At 45.4% G+C, this 18,459-nt stretch overlaps 1 protein-coding gene across 1 annotated transcript; it reads right to left on the bottom strand.

The window, feature by feature from the left end:
• Nucleotides 1-5,936: 5,936 nt before the first annotated feature.
• Nucleotides 5,937-15,905, bottom strand: tmem178a (transmembrane protein 178a; the record flags this gene model as incomplete). Its single annotated transcript, XM_083764326.1, has 7 exons — nt 5,937-6,020; nt 6,072-6,307; nt 6,839-6,976; nt 10,464-10,577; nt 13,471-13,535; nt 14,854-14,994; nt 15,679-15,905. The coding sequence occupies 7 exons, from the start codon at nt 15,903-15,905 to the stop codon at nt 5,937-5,939; spliced, it is 1,005 nt and encodes a 334-aa protein (XP_083620452.1).
• Between the last annotated feature and the right edge of the window lie 2,554 nt (nt 15,906-18,459).

Here is an 18,459-nt window from a genome sequence, read left to right as displayed (position 1 = left end):
GGGTAACCCCCCCCCCCCTGGGTTTACTGTATGACTATAGTAAATATTAATAAAGACATCGGCGTAAAATATTGTAAGACATGAACCTGAAACATGAACCTAAAACATGAACCTGAAACATGAACTTAAAACATGAACCTAAAACTTGAAACTAAACATGAACCTGAAACATGAACCTGAAACATGAACCTGAAACATGAAACTAAAACATGAACCTAAAACTTGAAACTAAACATGAACCTAAAACATGAAACTAAACATGAACCTAAAACATGAACCTGAAACATGAACCTAAAACATGAAACTAAATCATGAACCTAAAACTTGAAACTAAACATGAACCTAAAACATGAACCTGAAACATGAACCTAAAACATGAAACTAAACATGAACCTAAAACATGAACCTGAAACATGAAACTAAACATGAACCTAAAACATGAACCTGAAACATGAAACTAAACATGAACCTAAAACATGAACCTGAAACATGAACCTAAAACATGAAACTAAATCATGAACCTAAAACTTGAAACTAAACATGAACCTAAAACATGAACCTGAAACATGAAACTAAACATGAACCTAAAACATGAAACTAAACATGAACCTAAAACATGAACCTGAAACATGAAACTAAACATGAACCTAAAACATGAAACTAAACATGAACCTAAAACATGAACCTGAAACATGAACCTAAAACATGAAACTAAACATGAACCTAAAACATGAAACTAAACATGAACCTAAAACATGAAACTAAACATGAACCTGAAACATGAACCTAAAACTTGAAACTAAACATGAACCTGAAACATGAACCTAAAACTTGAAACTAAACATGAACCTAAAACATGAACCTGAAACATGAACCTAAAACATGAAACTAAACATGAACCTAAAACATGAACCTAAAACTTGAAACTAAACATTAACCTGAAACATGAACCTAAAACATGAACCTAAAACATGAACCTAAACATGAAACTAAACATGAACCTAAACATGAAACTAAACATGAACCTAAAACATGAACCTGAAACATGAACCTAAAACATGAACCTAAAACTTGAAACTAAACATGAACCTGAAACATGAACCTAAAACTTGAAACTAAACATGAACCTAAAACATGAACCTGAAACATGAACATGAAACTAAACATGAACCTGAAACATGAACCTAAAACATGAAACTAAACATGAACCTTGGGCACAAACATGGGGAGGAATTCATAATCACATGTTTTAATGTAAGTAAAAACAGGAACTGGTTACATAGTAACCCTTTAATGACATTAATAGTATTTATTGTAATTAATGAGAGCTGAATATGTAAATGAGTTCATCAGGATAATATTTATTCAAAACTAGCATGTGAGATAATTTACATACTATATAACATAGTGAAGTAATGATACTGCTGGAATATAATTTACATGATAAATTCAATACGTTTTTATTCATACTTTGTACAGTAAATAAATCCATGAATAATGAATCAATGAATAATTATTCATACTTTGTACAATAAATAAGTCCTTGGATGAATAAATGTTATAATCAAATATCAGAGAGGTCAGCCTTTAAAGGAACACTTCACCCATTTTCACATCAGCCTTTAAAGGGACACTTCGCCCATTTTCAACCTCCTTTAAGCACAGTTAAAGGGGAATTTAAACCCCAGGATGTTTTAGTTTGTTTCAGGTTAAAAACTACATTGATTGATTGATTGATTGAATATTGTATTAAACAGTACAGAGTACGGTCTAAAATGATATCATGGTGTTGTTTCCATTCAGGTCCTGGGTATTCAATTCATAATCAAACAGATTAAAAACATGGCAGACTGTGTACTATGACTAATGACCCTTAACCCTAAAGCAGCTGTTAAGGTTACATCACTTCACTTCAGTCGGCCATGTTTTTAATATGCTGTAGTTTTTAACCTGGAGAGTAAAACGAACTACAAATCCTGGGGTTCCGTTACCCTTTAAGGGTTTGTTTCCCCTTTAAGGGGATTCCTTCCCCTTTAAGGGTTTGTTTCCCCTTTAAGGTGATTCCTTCCCCTTTAAGGGTTTGTTTCCCCTTTAAGGGGATTCCTTCCCCTTTAAGTCCACTCATACTCATGGCACTGAGAGCAGAATGTTCCAGGTAACTTGTAGATCTGTTATATTAATGTCAGCGAATCACTGATTATAATGATTGTGCAGATCAGATTGAATCTTCATTAGTGGACGCACGTCGTCATCAATAATGATGACGTCATCATCAATAATGATGACGTCATCACAGATAACGCTTCGTTATCTGTGATTAAATAATTTGATTAACTTTATTACACAATCAATGAGTCTCTTTAATGAATTACTTACAATCATTTAGAGTTAATCTTTTTCTAAAATAAAGAGAACAAAATACTGTATAGGTTTATAGACTGTAAAATACTGCGTGTGCACATGTGTGCGTGTGTGTGTGCCTCACATAATTAAGCACACCACTGATATTAAACTCCACCTCAAAAGACCACCAAAACTGAACAAGTATACTGTGTGCGTGTGTGTGTGTGTGTGTGTGTGTGTGTGTGTGTGTGTGTGTGTGTGTGTGTGTGTGTGTGTGTGTGTGTGTGTGTGTGTGTGTGTGTGTGTGTGTGTGTGTGATGTCCATTCTAATGAATAATAGTTTGTATTTGAAGAGCTCAGATCTTCTGCTGGAGTCGACGTCTCAAGGACTTCTTCATATCGTCTTATCTTATCTCCATAATTATTCTTAGCCTGGAAGGCTGGTTTGTAGTCATCAGGAAGGTAACTTACGTCATGCTGTAGTCACTGGTTTGTAGTCATCAGGATGGTAACTTACGTCATGTTGTAGTCATCAGGATAGTAACTTACGTCATGTTGTAGTCACTGGTTTGTAGTCCTCAGGATGGTAACTTACGTCATTTTGTAGTCACTGGTTTGTAGTCATCAGGATGATAACTTACGTCATGTTGTAGTCACTGGTTTGTAGTCATCAGGATAGTAACTTCTGTCATGTTGTAGTCACTGGTTTGTAGTTGTGAATGCAGTGATTGTGAATGCAATGAGCGATTACTATAGAAGCCTGCCTAGCTCGTCTGTCTGTTTGTGTGTCACGCTGTAACACCACCCGCCCGCCACCAGAGGGTGCAGCTGTATCACACATAATTCCCTGCATCATATCAGGGTCTACCCAATCAGGGCATCATCATATCAGGGCTAGAGTGGCCACATGGTAATCGTAAGGTTGCCAGTTCGATCCCTGTGGGCTCCCCCAGAGTTAGTGTGGAAGTGTCCTTGAGCAAGACTCTGAAACCCTGATTGCTCCTGATGTGCTGGTTGGTACCTTGCATGGTTTCCTCCGCCATCGGTGTGTGAACGTGTGTGTGAAGAATGGGTGAATGTAATGCACAATCTATGTAAAGGTGTGTGAACGTGTGTGTGAATGGGTGAATGTAATGCACAATCTATGTAAAGGTGTGTGAACGTGTGTGTGAAGAATGGGTGAATGTAATGCACAATCTATGTAAAGGTGTGTGAACGTGTGTGTGAATGGGTGAATGTAATGCACCTAATGTAATGCAATCTATGTAAAGCGCCTTGGATAAAGGCGCTATATAAATGCACCATTTACCAATTATTCCAAGTCGTAACAGGCAGGAGGAACCACAACTGGTGACGCGGTGTTACCATCGTATTCTACAACGTGTTGTGTGTTTGTATTTATTCGATAAACTAACGTTACTTTCATCATACAACAGCGTCACGCACAAGTAGCAGATCTGCAAGTTCTACGAAACGCAATGGGAAGCTTGAGGGTCTGCTATTCTCCCTGTTTCTTATTTTATTTGAATCCTAATTAATAATACTAATAGTAATGATTAGGGTTGGGCCTTAAAGGGACACTTCACCCTTTTTGCAAAAAAATATATGTTAATGACGTTTAGAAGCTTTAGAACACTTTTCTGGGGGTCTTTATGTGTGTAAAATGTGGTTTTAGAAATTTTAGATTTTAGCAGTGAGCCCAGTGTTTCTGATGTCATGGACACTGGGCTCACTTCCTTCCTAGACTACAATTCCCATAATACTTTTGTGCACTGCTACTCCTGCTACTGTGGATAGGGGGAGGTCTGTCTTACTGAGACCACATGTAGTCCAGGAAGTAAGTGATCCCAGTGTCCATGACATCAGAGACACTGGGCTCACTGCTACAATCTAAAATATCTAAAACCACATATTACACACATAAAGACCCCCAGGAAAGTGTTCTAAAGCGCCTAAATGTCATTAACATATATTTTTTAGCAAAAAGGATGAAGTGTCCCTTTAAACCCTAAGCCTATGAGGTCACAGGCCATAAGATAAGGTAAGGGTTCGAGGTGCTTCACTGCTGCTGCTGTTAAGATCATGTAAGAGTTAGAAGTGAAGACGAGAGGACATGATTCTGAACAAACCAGTTCATGAGGTTCTCTCCTGTCACCAGGTCAGAGGTCATAAGGTCACCAGGTCAGAGGTTATGAGGTCACCATGTCAGAGGGCATAAGGTCACCAGGTCAAAGTTCATAAGGTTATCTCCCATAGACATACCCCGCGGGAGCATGAGCGTGCTGCGTCACAGAGCGCATGTCCGGGTCTGTAAGTCCCGGAAAAGATGTGCTGTGATTGGCCAGTGGCAGTAACGTGCCTTCCACTTTTCCACACACATCGCTCCAACGAACTGCAGCGGCCAATGAGGTCGCTCCAACGAACTGCAGCGGCCAATGAGGTGGCTCCAACGAACTGCCGCGGCCAATGAAGTCGCTGCAACGAACTGCATTGGCCAATGAGGTCGCTCCAACGAACTGCAGAGGCCAATGAGGTGGCTCCAACGAACTGCAGCGGCCAATGAGGCATCTCTTTTTCTAATATCTTCACCAGGTCAGAGTTCATAAGGTCACCAGGTCAAAGGTCACAGCGTTAGTAGTGCCGGGCTGTGGAACTGAAGCCAATAACGGAACTGGGCGAAAAGTCTGCAGTTCTCAGTAATGTCCAGAAGGTGGCGCTGTTTCCCCTCTACTCCCTCTACCCTTTATATTCCATTTAAATACGGTACCTTTAATATAACCGTTTCTTAAACGCTATGATTAATAAAACCTTTTCATGAATATTTAGTTTTCTGTCTTTCACAAAGCAAGATATGCGTTTGTTATTATTATTATTACACTCCCATTAATGCGTAAATGGCTGATAAAGCACAGGGTGTTCCCGCCCAGTGTTTTAAGCATTACGTTATACTTTAGCTATTGAAAAATAGCACATCTACAAGCTCATAGCGCGGCACCGAGTGCCGCACTACGAGCTTGTAGGTCTGCTTTTTTTGAAAAATCGTGAAAATGTGGCGCAAATCTTTGTATATATATATATTCTTTCAGAGCGAATCTTTGCTTCTGAGAGGGTCCCTGGAACAACATATTTTCAGATGGGAGTCGTCGACACATATTTTTGGGGGTCCTTGACATGAAAATGTTTGAGAACCACTGATATAGAACAACAACAACAAATTCACGGGACCGCTCTCACGTAAACACGCTTGCGATGTCGCCCCTCGACCTCTCCGCGCGTATACAGAAAAAACAAAAACGCAGGTCTCGTTGAAAATGAACTATAGATGCTTCACGAAGCTGTAAGAATGCAAATGCTAAATAATTAATATTCCATTGGAATCGCTCGCCTTCCACGCGATAACGTTGACGTGTGGAAGGCGGTTGACCGGAAAACAATCCGAAAAGATAGTGGAGGATTTGATTCTGTAAACCAGAGGCTCTGGCCGAAGTGTGACTGGCGCTGGGAGGTCTTGGAGGTCTTCTTGGAGGACATCATGAAAGGGACTGCGGTTTGGAAACACCCCCGAGGGCCACACACAGCTTCGGGCTGCTCCCTCACACAGAGGACTGGCGCTGGGAGGTCTTGGAGCTCTGGGAGGTCTTGGAGCTCTGGGAGGTCTCCACCATGAAGGGGGAAGGCTGTACACAAACAGCCCAAGGCCTCACAAAGCCCGGGCTGCTCCCTCACACAGAGGACTGGCGCTGGGAGGTCTTGGAGGTCTTTTTGGAGGACATCATGAAAGTTCCGGCGGTGCACAGACAGCCCGAGGCCACACACAGGCCCAGGCTGCTCCAGGCCATCCACATGGACCATCCGTAGCCGTGATGCACGTCGCCCGGCAGGCCATAGATGAACGGAGGCGTGCGGCTCAGGTCGTACGACACACTGGCAGCATACGTACACAGAGAGATGGTGCAGAAGATCCCTGAGGGAAGGGGGGGGGGGGGGGGAGGTGGAGGTGGAGGAGGAGGAGGAGGAGGAGGAGGGAGGAGGAGGGAGGAGGAGGGGAGGAGAGGAAGGATGGAGGAGAGGAAGGATGGAGGAGGAGGAGGAGGAGAGGGGAGGAGAGGAAGGGAGGATGGAGGAGAGGAAGGATTGAGGAGGAGGAGGAGAGGAGAGGAGAGGAGAGGAGAGGAGAGGAGAGGAGAGGAGAGGAGAGGAGAGGAGAGGAGAGGAGAGGAGAGGAGAGGAGAGGAGAGGAGAGGAGGGATGGAGGAGAGGAAGGATGGAGGAGAGGAGAGGAGAGGAGAGGAGAGGAGAGGAGAGGAGAGGAGAGGAGAGGAGAGGAGAGGAGAGGAGAGGAGAGGAGAGGAGAGGAGAGGAGAGGAGAGGAGAGGAGAGGAGAGGAGAGGAGACGGTAATCAGTAAACGGTAATCAGTGGTACTAGTAATCAGTAATCAGTGGTACTCAGTAATCAGTAATCATTGGTAATCAGTACTCAGTAATCAGTGGTACCTGCCATGAGGAACAGCAGTCCAGAGACATGTTGAGTCAAACTTTCTTCCCAGAAGAATCCGACGGAAGCAACGATGCTTCCACATAACAACACTGCTGCTGCCATGCCCAGAAAGCCTGCTGTGATCCTCCTGAGATCTGTGGAGACACATGAAGATATAGACCATCACATACATTACAACATGCCCAGAATGCCTGCTGTGATCCTCCTGAGATCTGTGGAGACACATGAGGATATAGACAGGGCTGCACATAAGTGGTGCGCCACGGCGCATGCGTCGTCAAAATTCAAAATGCGCTGTCAATCAAGCGCCGGGAAGCGCTTCTGCGTACCAACAGCTGGGGCCGCCCAGAATGATTATTATGGCCAGAATACACACTAGTAAATTCTGTGGCGAGAGCATTTCCCACCGAGTGCCACTCAAAGTGGCTACTGGCCAATCACAGCACATCTTGCGAGAGTGCACTGGCCAATTGTGGCCAATCACAGCGCATTCTTACTCCAACGAGGGAGGTTCCAAACCATGAATGCTGCTGGATTTTTCTACGGAGAAAGTTACCTGACACATTATTCTTACAGTATTACAGCCACACTCTCGTCAAAATGTCCAAGAAGCAAGCGCCATTAAGTAACTATTTTGGTGTTCCAGCACCACCACCTCCAAAGAGACGCCAAACGGAACCACCACCTGAACCGCACAGAAAACGTGTGTTTGCAGAAAAGTGGTTGGATGATGTCGGCTGGCTCCAAACTAATGCTGAGCGCAGCGAGTTCTGGTGCAAACTATTCCGTGAGCATCGATAAGAACTGCACCTTTTATACAGGGATAAATAATTTCAGTCACCCAGCTTTTGATAAGCACGAGAAAAGCAAAGAGCACGTAGTTGAAAAAATGTATAACTATCATAACAATAGTGGAGTGGGAGGAGTGCAAAGCATTGCGGACTGGCACTGCTGCTGCACAACATGAAGCTTATCAACAGCGTGTCCCGACATACTATTATCATAAAGTCGGGTAGTGTACATTATTTATTTTGCACAGAGGAGCCATGTGTGTCTGACTCTGTGTTGACTGTGTACATCGCCTCGGCTAAAAACAAAAGGGAAGCCTGACGTATGCTTCGCCGTACGACGTGTCGTATGTTAAACAAATAGCTGATCTGCAAGCTCACAACGTGTCACCTCCGCAACACGTTGTGAGCTAGTAGATCGGCAATTTAAATAAAATAATTAAAAAGTATCTAAATATTGCTTTGATGCTCATATTATCCGTAGGAAGTATTAAGAAGTTTGTATTAGAATATGCATATAGAGCTGGAATACACATGGACCTATAGCTGCAATTTGCAACTCTAGATTTTTTTAAATAATGGGATGAATCTAGAGTTGCAATACTCTCCATTGACTCCCCAGTCCCCACTTATCCAATAAATATTGTTTTGCTATAAGTTATTCATGCATCCCTCTTTTATCCATCCGGCGAGACGGGTCGCCGCATTTTAGGAGCACCAAGTAACTCCTCCAGGTGCTCCTCTGAGTACTAGACCAAAAAAGTTGTGTGCAGCCCTGGATATAGACCATCATATACGTTACAACATGCCCAGGAAGCCTGCTGTTATATCCTCCTGAGATCTGTGGACATGACGATACAGTATGGACCATCACATACATTACAACATGACGATACAGTATGGACCATCACATACACCAGTTATTATGACAACATGCCCAGGAAGCCTGCTGAGATCTGTGGAGACACATGAAGATATGGACCATCACATACATTACAACATGCCCAGGAAGCCTGCTGAGATCTGTGGACATGACGGTACAGTATGGACCATCACATACATTACAACATGACGATACAGTATGGACCATCACATACATTACAACATGACGATACAGTATGGACCATCACATACATTACAACATGACGATACAGTATGGACCATCACATACATTACAACATGACGATACAGTATGGACCATCACATACATTACAACATGACGATACAGTATGGACCATCACATACATTACAACATGACGATACAGTATGGACCATCACATACATTACAACATGACGATACAGTATGGACCATCACATACATTACAACATGACGATACAGTATGGACCATCACATACATTACAACATGACGATACAGTATGGACCATCACATACATTACAACATGACGATACAGTATGGACCATCACATACATTACAACATGACGATACAGTATGGACCATCACATACACCAGTTATTATGACAACATGCCCAGGAAGCCTGCTGATATCCTGCTCAGATCTGGGAACATAATGGAGATATACAAGTTAGGATTACACCGGGCGGGTGGCACTAGTCCTGCTGGGTGGCTATGGTCAGGGTCAGGTGTAGAGGTCAGGGTCAGGTGTAGAGGTCAGGTGTAGAGGTCAGATAGAGGTCAGATAGAGGTCAGGTGTAGAGGTCAGATAGAGGTCAGATAGAGGTCAGGTGTAGAGGTCAGGTGTAGGTCAGGTGTATAGGTCAGGTGTAGGGGTCAGGTGTAGAGGTCAGATAGAGGTCAGATGTAGGGGTCAGGTGTAGAGGTCAGATAGAGGTCAGGTGTAGAGGTCAGATAGAGGTCAGGTGTAGGGGTCAGGTGTAGAGGTCAGATAGAGGTCAGGTGTAGAGGTCAGATAGAGGTCAGATAGAGGTCAGGTGTAGAGGTCAGGTGTAGAGGTCAGGTGTAGAGGTCAGGTGTAGAGGTCAGATAGAGGTCAGGTGTAGAGGTCAGGTGTGGAGGTCAGGTGTAGAGTTCAGATAGAGGTCATGTGTAGAGGTCAGATAGAGGTCAGATAGAGGTCATGTGTAGAGGTCAGATAGAGGTCAGGTGTAGAGGTCAGATAGAGGTCAGATAGGGGTCAGGTGTAGAGGTCAGATAGGGGTCAGGTGTAGAGGTCAGGTGTAGAGGTCAGGTGTGGAGGTCAGGTGTAGAGGTCAGATAGAGGTCAGGTGTAGAGGTCAGATAGAGGTCAGGTGTAGAGGTCAGATAGAGGTCAGGTGTAGAGGTCAGGTGTAGAGGTCAGGTGTAGAGGTCAGGTAGAGGTCAGGTGTAGAGGTCAGGTGTAGAGGTCAGGTGTAGGTCAGGTAGAGGTCAGGTGTAGAGGTCAGGTGTAGAGGTCAGATAGAGGTCAGGTGTAGAGGTCAGATAGTGGTCAGGTGTAGAGGTCAGATAGAGGTCAGGTGTAGAGGTCAGGTGTAGAGGTCAGATAGAGGTCAGGTGTAGAGGTCAGATAAAGGTGAGGTGTAGAGGTCAGATAGAGGTCAGGTGTAGAGGTCAGGTGTAGAGGTCAGGTAGAGGTCAGATAGAGGTCAGGTGTAGAGGTCAGGTGTAGAGGTCAGGTGTAGAGGTCAGGTGTAGAGGTCAGATAGAGGTCAGGTGTAGAGGTCAGGTGTAGAGGTCAGGTAGAGGTCAGATAGAGGTGAGGTGTAGAGGTCAGATAGAGGTCAGGTGTAGAGGTCAGGTGTAGAGGTCAGGTAGAGGTCAGATAGAGGTCAGATAGAGGTCAGGTGTAGAGGTCAGATAGAGGTCAGGTGTAGAGGTCAGATAGAGGTCAGAGGTCAGGTATAGATACTTACGCAGCAGATGCCACTCGTCCTGTTGGATGCTCCTGGTCAGGTTCAACGGGATGTTTCGGAGCCGGATGGGCTGAGAGAAGTGATACTTCACAGTGGTGCACCTCTCTGCTATCCCTGGAACCACCACATGGGGGCAGTGTTTTACAACATGATAGAGATGTGATACTTTACGGTAGGGGTGGGAAAATTATTCACTCAAATATCGTTAAAAATCCTTTACTTATTTCCCTTTTTGTCAGAAAGACTGACTGATGTCATTAATGGACCAATAAGGGACTTGGGTAAACTTATTGTGTTGTCGCGAAACTCGGTAATTTGGTAGAGGGTCATGCCAAATGGTGTTAATGCAGAGCCCATGACCATTGGCCAAAGGGTGGCGCTATAGCACTCAATTGAACATGCAAACTTTGGCCACGCATAGCTCATGAACCATTTGACCGTCGGCAATAGAACCTCAATTCTCCTCATGCCTCACACAAGCATCGTGTTCTTATTTTTTTACCTCCCTTAGATCACCCGCCATTTTGAATTATATGAAAAACAGGTAGGCTACAATCTCTCTCCTCCCAGGATCTTTGATCAAAATGCACGAAAAGTTCTACAAGTGAACTTTGGACCTATACGGACAACAAATCGTAGTACATTTTTTCAAGGTGAAAATGCCTAAACTGTAGAATGCTTTGAGGTGTTGTGATGTGGTGAATATCAAACATGTTGCGTCATTTAACACATATCCTGCCTTAATATATCCTGGATCAGCGATTAACCGGTTTCATGAAAGCTGGTTAATCTTGCCAGATTAATTTAACCAGTTAACCTGGACATTTTCATGGTTTCATGAAAGTGATGCTACATTAGTTACCATGGAAACTAATGCTTTGGATTTAGCCTGCTCCGGACCAGGCTAACAGCCAGGTTTAACCTAATCCTGATGTCTGGACAACAACCCCCTTCCCCAAAGGTAGCTCCCTCAGAGGATGGAGTTATGGCCAAATATCACAATGCGACAATATCATTATGGTTACAATATTACTAATTCTGTTTTAAGTTAATAGTAGTGGTAAAATGTAAACTATATTTTTGGGGTAGTTAATCATTCAGTCTATCCACTATTGAGAGTATGTTCTCTCTTTAATTACAGCAGCAGTATTTATTTTAGAAGCTCAAGTCCTTGTATCAGTAAGTCTTGAATATAGATTAATAAAGATACTGAGATATACAGAAGAGATGTACCAGGGGGCACCAGTGCCCACTGGTACCAGTGGACGCACGCACGCACGCACGCACACACAGGCTGGTGTTAAGCATCTAATCCGAACAGGCCCAGGTCAGGATGGGGTTAATCTCAACAGACACTGAGGTGATGCGACCTTCACACGACTTTGGAAGGTCGTCCAACTTGGCAGCAGAATCATGCAGACGCACACACACACGCACACATGCACACACACACACACACGCACGCACGCACACACACACACACACACGCACGCACGCACGCACGCACGCACGCACGCACACACACACACACACGTGCACGCACACATGGGCACACACACACACACACACACACGCTCACACACACACGCACACACACACACAGACACACACACACGCACACGCACACCCACACACATAGACACACACACACACACGTACACGGACACACACGCACACACACACATGGACACACGCACACACACACACACACACGTACACGCACGTGTGCACACGCACAAGCAAAAGCGCACACAAACAGACAAGCACATGCACGCACGCACGCACACACACACAAGCACGCACACACATTATTGGCCCAGCTTTCCTCCCCCGTCAACACTACGTGAGGAGACTGCAGCATTACATTATTTATTTATTTATTACACCTACATTATTTATTTATGCAGCTGAGCTGCTTTTATTTATTTATTTAATCTGCATGCATGCAATAACCTCAGAGTACACATAATACATAATAGAATAATACATACAATACACCTTAATGCATATACACATGCAATAACCTCACAGTACACTGATATAATACATACAATACCTGTATTAATCTGCATGCAATAACCTCACAGTACACTGTAGCACTGATATAATACATATACACCTAATACATACCTCAATACAGTAACACTGATATGATACATATATACCTAATACCTCAATACAATACCTCACATAGTATTAATCTGCATGCAATAACCTCACAGTACACTGTAATACTGTACTGTACGTCAACTACATTACACTGTAACACTGAGTATTAGGCCTACTGTAGTTCAACAACAGCTGTACAACAACGAGCTTAGCTCACAGTGGCCATGCTAGCTAATAGCGAGCTTAGCTCACAGTGGCTGGGCCATGCTAGCTAATAGCGAGCTTAGCTCACAGTGGCTGGGCCATGCTAGCTAATAGCGAGCTTAGCTCACAGTGGCTGGGCCATGCTAGCTAATAGCGACCTTAGCTCACAGTGGCTGGGCCATGCTAGCTAATAGCGACCTTAGCTCACAGTGGCTGGGCCATGCTAGCTAATAGCGACCTTAGCTCACAGTGGCTGGGTCATGCTAGCTAATAGCGAGTTTAGCTCACAGTGGTGAGCTTACCAGCACTCCACTTGCCTCCACACTTCCAGAGACTATCCATAAGAACTCTGCCAAGGTTCTAGGTTTATAATCCCGCCCTCAATGTCTTCACATATTGTCCAGTTAATATAAAACCACCACCATTTTTAAGGGACACCCATTTCAGCCACCTCTTTTGCCCAGTAAGACCACTCTACGCAACGTCATCAAACGGCGACACGCACTCTATGGTACCATATTTCTACAGGCCACATGGTTACACCTATTGGTACCATATTTCTACATGCCACAGGTTTCTGTGTTACACCTATGGTAACATCTTTCTACAGGCCACAGATTTCCCCGTGGCACTAGAGTTCTAGTTTACATAATACATTGGACAGATGGACGGACGGACGGACAGACGGACGTACCTTTAGAGATGAGTTTATCGATGTCTACATCCATGCCGTGGAAGTAACATTTCCTCCACAGGCCGCTGTAGGTGGACAAGAGATAGAGAAACCAGTGTATCAATATAGATAGGTGGGTGGGTGAGTAGGTAGGTAGGTATAGGTGGGTAGGTAGGTAGATAGGTATAGGTGGGTAGGTAGGTAGGTAGGTAGGTACGTAGGTATAGGTGGGTAGGTAGGTAGGTAGGTAGGTAGATATATAGGTAGGTAGATAGGTATAGTTGGGTAGGTAGGTAGTTATAGTTGGGTAGGTAGGTAGGTAGGTAGGTATAGTTGGGTAGGTAGGTAGATATGTAGGTAGGTAGGTAGGTAGGTAGGTAGGTAGATATGTAGGTAGGTAGGTAGGTAGGTAGTTAGGTATAGTTGGGTAGGTAGGTAGATATGTAGGTAGGTAGGTAGGTAGGTAGGTAGGTAGATATGTAGGTAGGTAGGTAGGTAGATAGATATGTAGGTAGGTAGGTATAGTTGGGTAGGTAGGTAGATATGTAGGTAGGTAGGTAGGTAGGTAGGTAGGTATGAAGGTAGGTAGGTAGGTAGGTAGATATGTAGGTAGGTAGGTAGGTAGATATGTAGGTAGGTAGGTAGGTAGATATGTAGGTAGGTAGGTATAGTTGGGTAGGTAGGTAGATATGTAGGTAGGTAGGTAGGTAGATATAGGTAGGTAGATATGTAGGTAGGTAGGTAGGTAGGTAAAGTTCGGTAGGTAGGTAGATATGTAGGTAGGTAGGTAGGTAGATAGGTATAGTTGGGTAGGTAGATATGTAGGTAGTTAGGTAGGTAGGTAGGTAGGTATAGTTGGGTAGGTAGGTAGATATGTAGGTGGGTAGGTAGGTAGGTAGGTATAGTTGGGTAGGTAGGTAGGTAGGTAGATATGTAGGTAGGTAGGTAGGTAGGTAAAGTTGGGTAGGTAGGTAGATATGTAGGTAGGTAGGTAGGTATAGTTGGGTAGGTAGGTAGATATGTAGGTAGGTAGGTAGGTATAGGTTGATATATAGGTAGGTAGGTAGGTAGGTAGATAGGTAGGTATAGGTTGATAGGTTGATAGGTAGGTAGGTATGTAGGTATGGCAGATAGTCTATAGATTACTGGTAAGACAGATAGTCTATAGATTACTGGTAGGTAGGTATGGCAGATAGTCTATAGATTACTGGTAGGGCAGATAGTCTATAGATTACCTGTAGGTAGGTATGGCAGATAGTCTATATATTACTGGTAGGTAGGTATGGCAGATAGTCTATAGATTACTGGTAGGTATAGGTAGAGCAGATAGTCTATAGATTACTGGTAGGTAGGTATATGGCAGATAGTCTATTAGGTAGGTAGAGCAGATAGTCTATAGATTACCTGTACGTAGAGAAGAGTGGTCGACCACACTCGGTCTCCAGGATTCCCATCCCCAGGATGGCTCTCCAGTTCTCCAGAAGCTCCTCCTCTCTGGAGCCCACGTGAATGGGCTTCATGAGGGCCATGTTCCGCTTACCCGCCCTGGAGAAGATATTCCCATGAGTATATGTTCTAATGAGGGCCATGTTCCGCTTACCCGCTCTGGAGAAGATATTACCATAACTATATGTTATCTTACCCAACCTGGAGAAGATAATAAAATAAGTGACAGTTTCTGACTGAGGCTATGAGTCATGTGAGAGTAGGGAATCATAGCTTCAAATGGACATATTGGTCGTTCAGTTTTAGTGGCATACAGAGTTGTTGAAGTCCACACCCACAACACCAGAGGGAGCTCAACAAACCATGTGCAACCCAGATTCGGCACAAACAAGGGACTAAATACATTTAGCTCCTATGCCACCAAAATTTGGAACGCCCTACCAACAGTCATTAAGACATGCAAATCCCTTGACTCCTTCAAAACCGCTCTCAAAGGGCACCTACGGACGGCTGCAAATTCGAAACTGGCCCCCGTAAAACCTGAATCCCCCCCCCCCACCCCTTCTCCCCCTCACTGTATATGTTTTTTTTTCCCCTATATATATTCCCATGGGTGGGGGCTGTTATTTGCACCAGGGCGGGTGGTATATCATATTATCTGCACCAGGGCGGGTGGTAAATCATATTATCTGCACCAGGGCGGGTGGTATATCATATTATCTGCACCAGGGCGGGTGGTATATCATATTATCTACACCAGGGCGGGTGGTATATCATATTTACCCATGGGCGGGGCTGTTATCGTGCACCAGGGGCAGGTGATATATGGGCATGTCTCGGTTCTTCTGGTCATTAGAATCGTTGCCATAGCGATCGCAGTTCTCCTTGTGTCCGCGGGTATCCGTCTCGTACCAGTGGTCGGAGAAGATGGCCGTGACCAATAGCAGCAGAGACAGAGACGAGCCAATCAGGCTGACCGACGTCACGCTCACCTTGGCCCGCCTCTCCATGACATCAGCCTGCCGACAGACCAATGACAGCGTTGTAAACAAACGGGCAGACCAATCAACGTCTGAATGTTTGTAAACAAACAGACAGACTAATCAACGTCTGAATGTTTGTAAACAAACAGGCAGACCAATCAACATCTGAATGGTTGTAAACAAACAGACAGACTAATCAACAACCTCTGAATGTTTGTAAACAAACAGACAGACTAATCAACGTCTGAATGTTTGTAAACAAACAGACAGACTAATCAACAACCTCTGAATGTTTGTAAACAAACAACCTGCGTGGAAGAACCGCCACGTCTGAATTCTGTGTTTTAATCACAATTATGTCCTCACTTTTCTGCCCCCACTGTTTAAGCCCTCAGCCAATTAAATCATCTCTATGGGTACAGTACATACACACATGCTGTACACACATACTGTACACACAGAGCTATGCATAGGAGGGGCTCGCGCCGCTCAGACACACAGCTTTACCTTCACAGTGTGTCCCAACCCCTAACCCCTAACTCCTAACCCCTAACCCCTAACTCCTAACCCTTAACTCCTAACCCCTAACCCCTAACTCCAAACCCCTAACTCCTAACCCCTAACTCCAAACCCCTAACTCCTAACCCCTAACTCCTACCCCCAAACCCCTAACTCCAAACCCCTAACTCCTAACCCCTAACTCCAAACCCCTAACTCCTAACCCCTAACTCCAAACCCCTAACTCCTAACCCCTAACTCCTACCCCCTAACTCCAAACCCCTAACTCCTAACCCCTAACTCCTAACCCCTAACTCCAAACCCCTAACTCCTAACCCCTAACTCCAAACCCCTAACTCCTAACCCCTAACTCCTAACCCCTAACTCCAAACCCCTAACTCCTAACCCCTAACTCCAAACCCCTAACTCCTAACCCCTAACTCCAAATCCCTAACCCCTAACTCCTAACCCCTAACTCCAAACCCCTAACCCCTAACTCCAAACCCCTAACTCCAAACCCCTAACTCCTAACCCCTAACTCCAAACCCCTAACTCCTAACCCCTAACTCCAAACCCCTAACCCCTAACCCCTAACTCCAAACCCCTAACACCTAACCCCTAACTCCAAACCCCTAACCCCTAACTCCAAACCCCTAACCCCTAACTCCTAACCCCTAACTCCAAACCCCTAACTCCAAACCCCTAACCCCTAACCCCTAACTCCAAACCCCTAACTCCTAACCCCTAACTCCAAACCCCTAACTCCTAACCCCTAACTCCTACCCCCTAACTCCAAACCCCTAACTCCTAACCCCTAACTCCTAACCCCTAACTCCAAACCCCTAACTCCTAACCCCTAACTCCAAACCCCTAACTCCTAACCCCTAACTCCAAACCCCTAACCCCTAACCCCTAACCCCTAACTCCAAACCCCTAACCCCTAACTCCAAACCCCTAACTCCAAACCCCTAACTCCTAACCCCTAACTCCTAACTCCTAACCCCTAACTCCAAACCCCTAACCCCTAACCCCTAACTCCAAACCCCTAACACCTAACCCCTAACTCCAAACCCCTAACCCCTAACTCCTAACCCCTAACTCCTACCCCCAAACCCCTAACTCCAAACCCCTAACTCCTAACCCCTAACTCCTACCCCCTAACCCATAACCCCTAACTCCTCCTAAGCCATAAATTCTAACTCCTGAAGCCTAACCCCTAAACCCTACAGCCTTACCTTCACTGTGTGCTCCTCCACAGCCAGAGACGACTTCATGCATCAATCTCCACTGGAGCCCCTGGTGGACCCCTATATGGACCCCTACCGGTCCCCCTGGACCCACTAGACCCCCACCGGTCCCCCTGGACCCCCACCGGTCTACTGGTCCCCAGGTCTACTGGTCCCCCAGTCCAGGGACCCCCAGACCACCGGTCCCCTGGTTAGCGGCTATACTCCTCTCTCCCCGTGCCCAGTATCAGAGGCTGTTCCTGGGGCTGTGTCCCCACTGGGCTGGGCTGGAGGTATGACCGGCTGTCCTCTCTCTCTCTCTCTCCCCCAGTATCAGAGCCTGTTCCTGGGGCTCATACAGCCCTGTGTCCTCCTGGAGGTATGGATGTATGGCGGTACGACCGGCTGTCCTCTCTCTCTCTCCCCCAGTATCAGAGCCTGTTCCTGGGGCTGCCACAGCCCTGTGTCCTCCTGGAGGTATGGATGTATGGAGGTATATGACCGGCTGTCCTCTCTCTCTCTCCCCCAGTATCAGAGGCTGTTCCTGGGGCTGTGTCCCCACTGGGCTGGGCTGGATGTATATGGAGGTATACGACCGGCTGTCCTCTCCCTCTCTCCCCCAGTATCAGAGCCTGTTCCTGGGGCTGCCACAGCCCTGTGTCCTCCTGGAGGTATGGATGTATGGAGGTATATGACCGGCTGTCCTCCCTCCTCTCTCTCCCCCAGTATCAGAGCTTGTTCCTGGGGCTGCCACAGCCCTGTGTCCTCCTGGAGGTATGGATGTATGACCGGCTGTCCTCTCTCTCTCTCCCCCAGTATCAGAGCCTGTTCCTGGGGCTGCCACAGCCCTCAGTGTC

This window comes from Protomyctophum parallelum (genome assembly GCF_964188405.1).
Source record: "Protomyctophum parallelum genome assembly, chromosome: 5".
Taxonomy (NCBI): domain Eukaryota; kingdom Metazoa; phylum Chordata; class Actinopteri; order Myctophiformes; family Myctophidae; genus Protomyctophum; species Protomyctophum parallelum.
This window is presented reverse-complemented; position numbering and strand designations above follow the sequence as displayed.